This window comes from Ranitomeya imitator, chromosome 5 (genome assembly GCF_032444005.1).
Source record: "Ranitomeya imitator isolate aRanImi1 chromosome 5, aRanImi1.pri, whole genome shotgun sequence".
Classification (NCBI taxonomy): Eukaryota; Metazoa; Chordata; class Amphibia; order Anura; family Dendrobatidae; genus Ranitomeya; species Ranitomeya imitator.
In genome coordinates this window covers 460,966,661-460,980,078 of record NC_091286.1, presented here as the reverse complement: position 1 = coordinate 460,980,078, position 13,418 = coordinate 460,966,661, and the positions used below count along the sequence as shown (strand labels likewise).

Below are 13,418 nucleotides of genomic sequence, written 5' to 3'. Positions count from 1 at the left end.
TTTTCAGGGAGAATTTATAAAACTAATAAAACAAAAAATAGGCGTTCTATGGCCCACTAAGTGAGAGATGACGCACACAGGAGTCAAGACTGGCACACAAGCAGAAAGGCCAATATTAATCCCCCACTGTTTTTTTTGTTTGTTTTTTTTTTTGTTTTGTTTTTTTCAGGGAGACTTTAGAAAAAAAAATAATAAAAAAAATATGATTTTATCAGGAAGAATTTAGAAACCAAATAAAATAAAATGATTTTTTCAGGGAGAATTTAGAAAACAAATAAAACCAAAAATAGGCGTTCTATGGCCCACTGACTGAGAGAGAGAGAGAGATGGCACGCTTAGTACTGGCACACAAGCCCAAAGGGCAATATTAATCTCCCTTTTTTTTTCAGGGAGAATTTCTAAAACCCAAAAAAAAAAAAAATAGGCTTTCTATGGCCCACTATTTGTGAGAGAGATGGGACACTCAGGACTGGCACAGATGGCACGCTCAGGACTGGCACAGAAGCCCAGAGGCCAATATTAATCTCCCTTTTTTTCTGGGAGAATTTATAAAACCAAAAAAATATTTAAATAGGCTTTCTATGGCCCACTATTTGTGAGAGAGATGGCACGCTCAGGACTGGCACAGATGGCACGCTCACAACTGGCACACAAGCCCAGAGGCCAATATTAATCTCCCTTTTTTCAGGGAAAATTTATAAAACCAAAAAAAAAATTAAATAGGCTTTCTATGGCCCACTATTTGTGAGAGAGATGGCACGCTCAGGACTGGCACAGATGGCACGCTCACAACTGGCACACAAGCCCAGAGGCCAATATTAATCTCCCTTTTTTTCAGGGAGAATTTATAAAACCAAAAAAAAAATTAAATAGGCTTTCTATGGCCCACTATTTGTGAGAGAGATGGCACACTCAGGGCTGGCACAGATGGCACGCTCAGGACTGGCACACAAGCCCAGAGGCCAATATTAATCTCCCTTTTTTTCAGGGAGAATTTATAAAACCCCAAAAAAAATTAAATAGGCTTTCTATGGCCCACTATTTGTGAGAGAGATGGCACACTCAGGACTGGCACACAAGCCCAAAGGCCAATATTAATCTCCCACTGTATTTTTATCAGGGAGAATTTATACACCCCACAAAAAAAAATACAGAAAAATGAAAAGGCTTTCTATGGCCCACTATGTGAGAGAGATGGCACACACAGGGATGGCACTCTAGCAGAAATGCCAAATTGCCAATCTTAATCTCCCACCAAAAAAAAAAAAAAAACAGGGAATGTCCTACAATTACTATCTCCCTGCCTGCAGTAATCTCAGCCAGGTATGGCAGGCAGCTACTATCTCCCTGCCTGCAGTAATCTCAGCCAGGTATGGCAGGCAGCAATAAGGAGTGGACTGATGCACAAATCAAATAAAAAGTGTGGACAAACAAAAAAGATAGCTGTGCAGAAAGGAAGGAACAAGAGGATTTGTGCTTTGAAAAAAGCAGTTGGTTTGCACAGCGGCGTACACACAGCAATGCAGCTATCAGGGAGCCTTCTAGGGCAGCCCAATGAGCTACAGCGCTGAGGGGGAAAAAAAAAAAAAAAAACTTCCACTGTCCCTGCACACCGAGGGTGGTGTTGGACAGTGCAAATCGCTGCAGCACAAGCGGTTTTGTGGTTAATGGACCCTGCCTAACGCTATCCCTGCTTCTGACAAAGCGGCAGCAACCTCTCCCTAAGCTCAGATCAGCAGCAGTAAGATGGCGGTCGGCGGGAACGCCTCTTTATAGCCCCTGTGACGTCGCAGACAGCAAGCCAATCACTGCAATGCCCTTCTCTAAGATGGTGGGGACCAGGACCTATGTCATCACGCTGCCCACACTCTGCGTTTACCTTCATTGGCTGAGAAATGCCGCTTTTCGCGTCATTGAAACGCGACTTTGGCGCGAAAGTCGCGTACCGCATGGCCGACCCCGCACAGGGGTCGGATCGGGTTTCATGAAACCCCGACTTAGCCAAAAGTCGGCGACTTTTGAAAATGTTCGACCCGTTTCGCTCAACCCTAATGTTGAGTTTGATGAGCCCCTAATGTTCATTAAGAGTGGAAACCGCACTCAAGTGACCCAATTTTGGAACCTAGACCCCTCAAGAAATGTATCTAAATGGATAGTGAGCACCTTGAACCTCCAGGTGCTTCACAGAAGATTATAAGGTAGATCAATGAAAATAAAAAAAATCACATTTTTCCCAGAAAAATTTTCTTTTACACCAAAACTGTTTATTTTCACAAGGTTAACAGGATTAAATGGACCCCAAAATTTGCTGTGCAATTTCTTCTGAGTACGGCGATATCCCATATGTTTCACGCTGGCTGAGGAAGAAGCAAGGTGTACAACAATGGGGAGAGGAAGGGGAAGCCCAAACACTAAGCAAGAGGGGAGTGGAGACCCCTACGCAGATCTACCAATACACTGTCTCGCCTGACGTCCATAAATAGGTTTTGCACCTATCACCGAGCAGGAACCTAATCCCTGCCTGACCCTAGCGAAAGGCCCTGAATAGGGAGAGGACAGGGTGAATGCTTGTAATCCCCCACTACAAATAAAGACAGAGAGGGTGGACAAATGAGTGGATACACTTAGCTTGAGAAGACCACTGAGAAATCACACCAGCAATCCACCAAGAATACTCCAAGAACACACTAGTCAACTGCTAGTACTTCCAACCAGACAGAGGGAAATTGAGCTAACACCAGCACCTTGCTGAAGAGACTGAAGGTATTTAAACCTTAAGCCAGTGTCTGTAAATTAGCAGCAGAAGGTGGGGGTAACTATTGCGTCCTAGAGGTGGCACTATAGAGTTCAAGTCCTCTTTTTCTCTGAAAAGGCAATTTGCATGTCACACCTGAGACACTCATGACAATAAGTGGGTGAAAACTACTGTTTAGGCTCATGTCATGGCTTGAAAAGGAAGGGAGACCATGTGACTTATTGAATGCAAAAATGGCTGGAATTGAGAACAGACATCATGCCAAATTTGGAGGGTCCATGATGTGCGTAAAAAGTGGAAACTTCTCACAAGTGACCCCATTTTGGAAACTAGACTAGAGATGCACGACCAGGTTTGGAAAACATTCGCCAATCTCATAGCACATTCAGATTTGTTTTAGATTTCACAAGCATTTTTACTCAATGTCGGCAAAAGTTGGTCACAGTTGGGTAAATCATTGCATTTCCACTAATGCTTTTGCATGACTTTGCAAAGATAGTGGTGCTGTATGATGAGCGGGGAGACAGGGGAACATGTTTAAAGAAGGGGGAGATTGTGCGAAGCAGTTTAAGGAGCGTCTGAAGAGATTACAGGAGTTGCATGCTCTTTTTTCCCTTATCATTGTGTGTTATTCCGGCAACCAATCAGGGAGCAGAAACATCCACAACGTCATGACACAAGGGCTTCTGTGATTTGTTGCCGAAGTTACTTGTCCCTGGCCATATAGAAAGTGTACATCTTGCTTTGCTGGAACTATTTGCTCAGTGTAACAGTGCAGAGAGGTCACTCCTGCGCTAAAGCTGGTGCTGCTGGAAGTGAACTTGTCAGTGAAAAAGATAGGATAATGTCTTGTGTGAATCTTCCAGCATTGAAGTAGATTGTGCAAATACTGTATAGCAGTCTCTGGAAGCCCCATTTGCTACTTCAAATAGTTTGTGAGAAAACTGTGTGTCAGGGACAAATCAGAAGGCCAGTTTTCTGCTTAAAAATCATTAGACCTAATATAGTGTTGCAGCTACGAGACCCAATTAGTTACTCCTAATCGTTTGTGCTAAAACTGTGTTTCAGTGGCAAATCAGAAGGCCAGATCTCCATTTAGAAATTGTTAGGCTCAATATAATGTTGCAGCCACGAAATCCAATTAGCTACGCCTAATCATTTGGGCTAAAACTGTGTTTCAGTCGCAAATCAGAAGGCTAAATTTCCACCAAAAAATCATTAGGCCAACTATATTAGTGCAGCCATGAGGTCCAATTAGCTACTCCTAATTGTTTGTGCTAAAACTGCACTCAGTGACAAATCGAAAGGCCAGATTTCCACTTAAAAATTACTAGTACTAGAAGACCCAGACTCATAGTGATAGGTGGACAGAGCACTATACACTCAGCCACAGAAAAAAAACACTCCAAAATAAGCATTATAATATAGGAGGAGCACAGGAGTTTTAAAAAAAATGTACAAAAATGCTTTATTAACACCTAAAATATTACACAGTAATCACACACAAACAAGTAAAAAATAAGGACACATAATAGTGGTTTTCCGCAGAAATGTACAATTACAGAAGGTTCAAATACAGTTCAGAAAATTCTTTATGTTAAAGTCTACTATGCAAGTTGTATCCCTTTAGTTAGATACTGGCTCAGATAGGAAAAACACTACATAAATCTCCCATATAAAAAAAGAAATCATTGCTATCCCTTCAGAGGTACACACACAAAGGTGGAATAAAAGTTATATATGCAAGTTTGGCATAGTTAGCCACTAAAATGTGTATATACTAATAATGGCATATATAACCTTACTATGTCGCAGAGACACCACCATAGCATAAGTAAACAACCCCGACACGTGTTTTGCTCCCTAAATCACTATGCTTTCTCAAGGCTGACTGCTGTTGTGCCATTTGCAAATTTCTACTGTGGATCGATTGATGCCAATTTTCCTGGTTTCTACCCCTAATTTTAGCTGTTTGGGAAGCTTTTTGTCACTTCTTAAGGTGTTGTCTACGCATTTGGTTTTGCCTCCCTTTGAATCTAATGGGGTTCGGGTATGTTCGTCGAACAGTTCGGCGAACGGAGGTCAGTTCGGTGAATCCGAGCCAAACCGAACCTTGAAACGTTTGCTCATCTCCAATGTTGACTATAAACATTATTGTCCAAAGTTAGGCTAGGTTCACACTTGCGTTGTGCAGTCCATTCAACAAATCCGTTAAACGGACTGCACTAACGCAAGTGCCGACTTTGCCACTGCACTAGCACAGATAGAGCATCTGCCAGCTCCATCTGCGCTAGCAGTGCGCTAGGAGTGACGGACCCGGAAACGCTGCAGGCCGCGTCTCGGGTCCGTCACTCAATGACGGCACATCGCTAGCGCACGCCCATTGTGGGCGTGTGCTAGCGATGCATTCGCCATTACAAGTAATGGCGGCGTTAATGGACTACGTTACACCGCGTTATACCATGACGTAACGTAGTCCATTAAACAGTTTGACACAAAGCAGTGTGAACCCAGCCTTAAGCTTAGACTGTCCTCACTGCCTGCCAGTAAGGCAAACAATGCTCTTCCTTAAAAAATGTGTCTGATTATGAATCTTTGGAAGTTCATCATTACCCAATATCTTGGCTATCTGCTAGATCAGTGCACCCCTGCTAAATTCCAACATCAGCCACTGGCCTGAACTTTGTGTTCTTCAATGCTACAAATAAAGGCTTCTACAGGTAAGCATAGTGGCATGAAGCTAGTCAGATTTGGAGCTAAAACTGTGCTCCGGCAAGCCTGTCAACTTCAGAGCAGTGCCTAAAATCCCTATAGGCAAGAGCGTGTGTACGGCTCAGGCATCAGGAACGCATACAGACCAGGGTACAGATCTAATGGAAAGCGTAGTCTTTGTAGTCTTTTCAATCTGTACAACACTTTGTGTGCTCGTTCAGATAGGAGTTGTGCACTCCTGTCGCCAGAGAGGCCCACCACTTTGGCAGCGGAATAGAGTGATTTGTCGGGGAGCTCAAGACCAGGACCCACATCGGCCTGCTTGCAAGTAAAAGGCCACTCAAATATAAAAAAGGTTAAAAAATGTTAGTTACTGTTTAAGAAATAAGTGAGGAAAATGTTCAAGAGTTTTAACCAGGGTTGTTAAATTGCAAATGACTTGTATAGTACATAGAGAGGTAGCTAAAGCCTTAAGGGTGCTTTCACAGCACTGATGCAGTATTTGAAGTCAATGTCATGAGTGGATCATTAAGAAAGGGGAATTATATAGTATATATTCTATTTCTCACTTCTTGCTTTGGCTTCAAAAACAGCATCAAAATGACACGTTTAAAAGCAGCCTGAGGGAAATGGAAGTGATGTGTGAAGAAATGAAATATTAGGTGATTACTGTACTCCTCCTACACAGTGGACAGTGGCATTTCTAAATGTGTTGTCTTTGAGATAAATGATTTGAGAGTTGAAGGGCTTTAAACAGGGAAATATGTGTGGAAGCTGTAGCCAGCCAGTTCAAAGATATGCATGCAGGCTAAGACGAAAGAAACAGAGGGAATTTTAAATGCGACTGGCAGTAGATTACCGAGTGTGTTGGCAGAATTTGTAAATGAACAATGACTGGATTTTCTAAATAATTATATTGGGATGGTTGCAAACAAAAGAATGGTAAAGTTCCAGGCAAACAACACATTTACAGCAAAATTGCTTTCAAAGAAATTAGTTTTTTCTTTGCAGCAGAAACAATTAATCTACTTGATTTTTCCCTTATTATTTTTGCTGATGTGCTATAAATCTTCAATTTATATTCAATCTTTGGTTTCTACAGCTGCATAGCATGGGAAGGGGGCCACAGAGTTGGTTGACTTGGTCCAAAATTCTTAGCGGCTCAAAATTTCAAAAGAAGAAAAGCAAAGTAGCAGCATAGTCCCTGGGCAAGCATTATTTTAAACTTTATTGGGAAGAATGAGGCACTGATATAGTTGGATCCTTTGGCAAAACAGGGAGCTATAGACCTGAGTCTGCTGTAGGCATATGGCCTACAAGACATCGGTAAGTAGTGCAATTACATAACTGCTCTTATTTTTTGTTGTTGGTGGCACATAGGTGGAGGGAGCAGAAGGCATCATTACTTTTTATTGTGGCACTAAAGGGGAATTAATGCTATCTAAAGGGAGCACTCAGGGGGCATTATTTGTTCAAAGGAGACCTTAGGGGGAATAATTACTGTGTTAAGAGATGAAAGCCGGAGAAATACGGAGTATAACGGGTTAAGAACCAAAATACTTTATTAATAACACACTAGAGTCACAAATAGTACAAACGTTAAAAACACAGACAGGATGTATGGATGATCCCCAACACCATCAACCCCCCATATGTACAGAGAAATACTCTAGGGCAATGCACTAACTCTCCATGTCACGAGCACATGCAACAACCAAGTGGTTCTCATAAGCATAATAAATACACCAGAGCAGCGCTTACCAAACACGTTCTGAAGTGGAATAATAGGGCCAGATGGACTGGTGGTGCCGGGATGGATCTCACAGACGCCCCAACGCACGTTTCGCCTCTTTGTTGTTACAGCTTTTTCAAGGGGATACCGCCATACTAAAGCAAGGACCTTAAATAGCCATATGATATCACATGGTGGCGGTCACATGTTGCCAATCGGCCAATAGTTCTGGCGTTAGCGGCGCATGCGTCCCGCAAACCGCGGGTTCTCGCCCGGCCGCCGGCGTCAGGCACAAACGCGCACGCGTGGCGACAAGACATCACCGCGCACGCGCGAAGGGCCAGAGAGACGCCGCAACCGAGAGAGGAAGCCGCGGGAGTCGGGCGCATGCGCACAGCCAGCAGTTCATATAAGGCACAGTTATATATACAGGATGTAATATCCACAACAGAAAGAAAGTCCAATGATGCAAACGGTTTCTTATAGATCCAAAGTACGTCTTCAAATAGAATAAACGGCAAATACTCTTCCTGTGTGGATGGTGCCTCGGCGCAACAAGTGTTAATAGAATTCCGGCCAGATGATAAGGTGACTGAAGACCATTACAGGCATATCAAGGTCCATGCCTCAAGGGTTTACTAAGATATAAAGAAGAAAGTGACACACAAATTAAAAACAATATAAAAACTAACGAATAAAGATCCATATCATGATCTTGGGGGAACATGATGATACAGATATGGGGATGATGTCATGACCTAATGAAACAAATCTAGAGTCACAGATATGAGGCAAAACTTAATGACTCATTTAACCCATTTGGCACCATTGTATTGAGGCGCACTATCCAACTTGCCTCTCTTTGGGCCAAAAGTTTTTTGTAATTCCCACCCCTAATGCCCAGATGTAAACATTCGATCCCCCTGACCCGAAGGGACCCCGCGTCACAATCATGAAAAGTCCTGAAGTGACGCGGAATCGTCTTCAGTCCAGAGGGATCGATCACCGTTCTGGCCGCGCCAATGTCCCGGACGTGTTCACGCACCCTAACCCTAAATTCCCGAGACGTAAGGCCTATATAGATTTTAGGGCAAGCACATGTGGCATAATAGATGACATTCTTCGTGCCACATGTGATGTGTTGTCTAATTTCAAATTGTTTCAGGCCATCAGAAGTCTCAAACTTAGAGGTGCGTTGGACATTGGCGCATGCCAGACAGTGTCCACATTGAAAGCAACCCAAAGGTGGACCCCGAGTGCCAAAGATGTTGTTTATGGGTGGAATATAGTGGCTTCTAACCAATAAATTGCCAATATTTGGTGCCCTTCTGGCAGTCATAGCTGGGAAATCACCCAAACTGGCTCCCAGGGCGGGCTCGGTCTTCAGGATGGACAGTGTTTGTTCAGAATGCCCCTAATGTTTGACCATTCATGGTTGTAAGTACCAATGAACCTGATGGTGTCCCTCTCACCTCCTTTGATACATCTCTTAGTTGCATATAGCAGGTCAGTACGCCGAGTTTTCCTTGCTCTATTGAATCCTCGCTTGATGCACCTGCGGCTATAGCCGCGTGCCTCAAAGCGGGATTGCAAGTCTGTCGCTTGGTTGTAAAATTTCTGGTCGGTCGAGCAGATCCGTCTCACTCTTAGGAACTGTCCGACCGGGACAGCTCTGATGGTGGCAGGATTGTGGGCCGAATCAGCACGAATCAAGGAGTTGACAGAAGTTGGCTTACGAAAGACATCAGTCTGGATACACCGAGTGTGATCGAGTTCCAGTGTGATGTCTAAAAAGTTGATCCTGATTGGATCGTATTCGTAAGTCAACTTGATATTATACTGATTCGCATTATTTGTTCAAAGGAGACCTTAGGGGGAATAATTACTGAGTTAAGAGATGCATTACTTGCCTTGCTCTGGGTGCTGAAAAATCATCTTAGACCAGATTTTATACACTTGCTGTTCTGGGCATCCTCTGCTAAGTTCAGTAGAAGCTGGAGACCTGTTGTTTCTGTGGTGTCACTGATCCTGTTGTAGTTGAGGACAATAGGAATAGTGTTCCTAAACCCTATTCTCCAGAAGTAGTAGGTACCTGTTAGAGGGGTCATTTTTGGTTCCCTGCATCTTAGCAGATGGTGAATGTTGGAATAATATAACTGTTGAATAAGGAATGATCCATGGCACTAACATGTTAGGGGCCGGGCATGTTAGGTTAGGTATGGGTTGAACTAGATGGACTTATAGTCTTCCTTCAACCTTAATAACTATGTAACTATGCAACTATATTTGCAACAGGATAAGTGCAAATTATATACGAATATTCAACATAACATTTCAGTTGTCCCAGACTGTGTTCACATTATTATTCTGAATAGAAATGCGGCAAGATGAGCAAAGCCAGTACTTGGTCAACGGTGCCAGAAGTCTTGAGATACAACTAAAATTTTATAAAAAAGAATACTCTTTTTTCATTTTTCACCAAGGAGCAGAGTATTTATTGTATAAAATTAATAAAACTTAAATAAAACTACATACATTTAGCATCAGGTATACAGGGAAGATTTTCCAAATGCAGATACACTTCAATAATAAAAAGGGCTAAAATCCAAACCCACAAGTAACAACCTTGAGTTCATGGAAAAATACACCTAAATAAGTATATATTGTCCCCCCAAAAAATTACTTTATAAAATGGTACAATGACAAATAACCACAAAAACAAATGATATATTTTTTAAGAGTATTTATTGTATGAAAGTAATAAAACATACAGAAATCTGCATAAATTTAGTATCGCAATCATTGTGGTAATCTGCAAAATAGCCCAATTTGGGCAGCAAGTGAGAAGCATAAAATTGAAAATGTCAAAAAACAATAATTGTGTTTTTTTTCATTTCTTATCATAAAAAGTTAATAAACGTTAGACAGTAGATTATATGTACGCTAAAATGGTGGCATTCACAAATATAACTTACCATAGAGAGAAAACTGTTCCTGTAATATGACAATGTAAAACAAAAAAAATGTGTGGGCATAACTTACAAATTAGGCATGGTTTGAAAGAGGTTACAGTTACGCTTTAAAAAACTTGATATTCCATAGAATGAACTCTACACTTTGTAGGGTGTATCACCTCTTTCCTTTTTAATAGGGTAAATATTTAAAAAAAATCAAGCTGCAGCAAACATTACCTCTTGTAACATAAATGTATTAAGAATCTTATATAGGTGACTATTACTCTTCACACAGCACAATGACAGTTGCCATCCACAGTGACCAATGAATATTACATGCACAAGCCATAAAATGCTAAGAAAACAATATCTACCATTACATAAAAGCCAGCATTATTCTACCTCATCTGAAAGTGCCATAATGTAGGGAAAAGGACCCTAATTCCACCAATGCATCACTTCATTTACTGGGTGCAGCAGTTGTGATCAGAGTCCAAAGTTCAGAAAGCTAACCCGCTTACACCACAGCTTTCTATGAACATTGTCTATTGACAGTGAGCTGCTTATCAGAGGAGGGGGCAGAGTTGGACAACCTCTCATGTGAGCACCAGTCCTGGCAGTGATAATGTTCTGGTGATAAAACACTCACTGTCTGAAAACAACAGCCCATAGTCTAATAACTGACATGTTGCCGAAATCTGTGTCCCTGCTGCTACCTCATGCTGTTCTCAGATTATATAGCAAAAATCTGCTGACAGATGTTCTTTAAATTACCAACTCGTGATAGTTGGATTGATTTGCAGGACACTGGTCCATCGGCCAAGTCAGTAGTCTCTGGCCGCTGGATGGGAAGCTCAAATCTTATACCTTCCAGAATACCTGCCACAGTGATGCAGAGATAACATTGCAGGTAAGAAAAAAACACTTCAGCTCACCCTTCTGAAGACTCCCCGCACATTTTGAGGATGAAGCACCGGATTAAGTCTCTGCCTGACGATAGTATAGAACAAGTTGAAGTAAAGGAGGAATCCAGCTTCAATAGATACAGTGGGGAAAAAAGTATATAGTCAGCCACCAACTGGGCAAGTTCTCCCACTTAAAAAGATGAGAGAGGCCTGTAATTTATCATAGGTAGACTACAGCCAAAATGAGAAAACAATTCCAGAAAATCACCTTGTCTGATTTGGCAAGATTTATTTAGCATATTATGGTGGAAAATAAGTATTTGGTCACCTAAAAACATGCAAGATTTCTGGCTCTCACACCCCGGTAACTTCATATATACTGTATATACAAAGAAAAAGATTGATAGATAGAGATATTGTACCTACAACAAAGACACCTAGAAAATCACAAACTTACCATAGTGTTTTCTGGCATAAAAATACTCTTTAACTTTCAGGCATGTACACCTTTTTCTTTTGCACGACATTCTGGAGAGGTTTATATTAATAGTCTAGAATTAACAGCACCAAGTCTTTGATGTGTGCTTCATTGCGCTCTAATTTCTAAACCTAATTTATAATTTATAACGGCATGATCAGGGCACAGCGGGGAACATATAGATGATTCTACTGAGAAACTTGAAAATGTCTTTCTTCATGACAAAGACTGGATGAGATGAAAATTATATCTAAACTGTAATTATCATTTACTTGTTGTTTCGCATAGCAGATGCATTGAGAGTAAAAGATTTTGTTTTGACTCTATATACTGCGATATCACCACATCCCGATGCCACCCAGGGCAGAAGTATCTGGTGCTTGTTTCCCCATACACCTTCTTTCCATGATCTTTGGGGTTGTTCTCCAACTCTTTGCTAACAATGCAGAAGGGAGTCCTGACCATGAACTTGTTACCCAACCAGGACTTGGCTCCCTCTCTCTAGGGGTCGTCTAGCAGCCACACGAGCTGCCACTATAGTATGTTCATCCTTGCCCATAAAGGATGACTGCAAATATATTTGTATAGTTCAAATTCTGGTCTTTAAATTGTCTTTCTCCCTTTTGTCATTGCAGTGTTCATACATACCACGGTGTGGAAAAAACTTTGAAGACTCTTTGTCACTTGTTAATATCATCATGGAAAATTTCAGAAAGCATCAACGTTTTTCGTGTTTCTACGATCCAGAAGGAAATCAAAAGAATGTCATTTTGACCAAACTGTACAGTTCAAATGTGTTATTTCATTCATTATTTTGGCCGACATGCATGATGATAGGCGGAATCGCTATTGTCGCCATGGTCAAGCTCACTCAATACCTCTCACTTCTATGCGAGAGAATCCAAAGGATCAACAGATAAAACCAACTTCTGAATTTATTTTTCAACAAAATACTGTTTTTTTTCATTCTTCACCAAAGAACCTTAAGTTTGTAATGTGCCAGTCTGTTTATAAGTTCCTTACTATATTCTTATAAGTAGAGCAATAATACAAAATCTGTTCTATATGCAAACAACATCATGAATGAAAGTGAAACTTTAAACATTTCCATTTTCGGTTTTATTTACAGTCAAAGTAGATTATTTAGTAAGGGGACATTATCACAAAATAAAATCATCATTGTCCAATAAATTCATTTGTGTTCAGTTTTCAGAAGACACAAAACGACAGGCAACAGTTTTATATCAGACAATTTCACAAGAGTAGCCCTCGATATATCGTGAGAACCAAAGGAGAATCTCTGATGGTAATGCCTATCTGGCTGCCGCAACATAAAATAATTAATAATAGAAAAAAACCTATAATTTGAATTTAAAGCAAAACATGCAAATATTGTAACTTAATTGCCAAAGTAAGTCTGACATTTAAAAAGGGCAGAAAGCAGTAATGAAAGGGAAGAATAATAGATGGGTTAAAAAGGAAATTCATTACTAAGGTACGCTCACACTGGCGTATAACAGGGCCAAGTGCTATCCAATGTTTTATCAGATAGCACTAGGCCCAATGTTATACTATGGGGCAGTGCAGATCTTGGATTATTTTCTCATGCTGATGTTCCTTCTGTATTTGGATCACACACACCCATACAAGTCTATAGGTGCGTGTGAAACATCGAACTGTACTCGGATGCACACTGATGTACAATACGCTCACAGAGACAATGGAGAAGATGGAGAAATTAAATTCTCCATCTTCTCCACACCTGTGCTGCGATTCTCTTATGCAAGATCACTAGCATAACTGGCCCGATTCTCTCACATGGGAGAATCTGAACAAGTGTGAGTAAGCCCTTAGAGAATGTTTCTGCTGCTCTCAATTATAT

At 41.2% G+C, this 13,418-nt stretch overlaps 1 protein-coding gene across 1 annotated transcript in view; it reads left to right on the top strand.

Annotated features, from left to right (window-relative positions):
- Positions 1 to 12,869, top strand: part of KCNMB2 (potassium calcium-activated channel subfamily M regulatory beta subunit 2) — a 611,704-nt gene extending 598,835 nt beyond the window's left edge. The window contains exon 5 of the mRNA XM_069727285.1: positions 12,172 to 12,869. Coding sequence (XP_069583386.1) covers positions 12,172 to 12,456 — 285 coding nt within the window. The 3' untranslated portion in view covers positions 12,457 to 12,869. The remainder of the gene's footprint in view (positions 1 to 12,171) is intronic.
- The last annotated feature ends 549 nt before the right edge of the window (positions 12,870 to 13,418 follow it).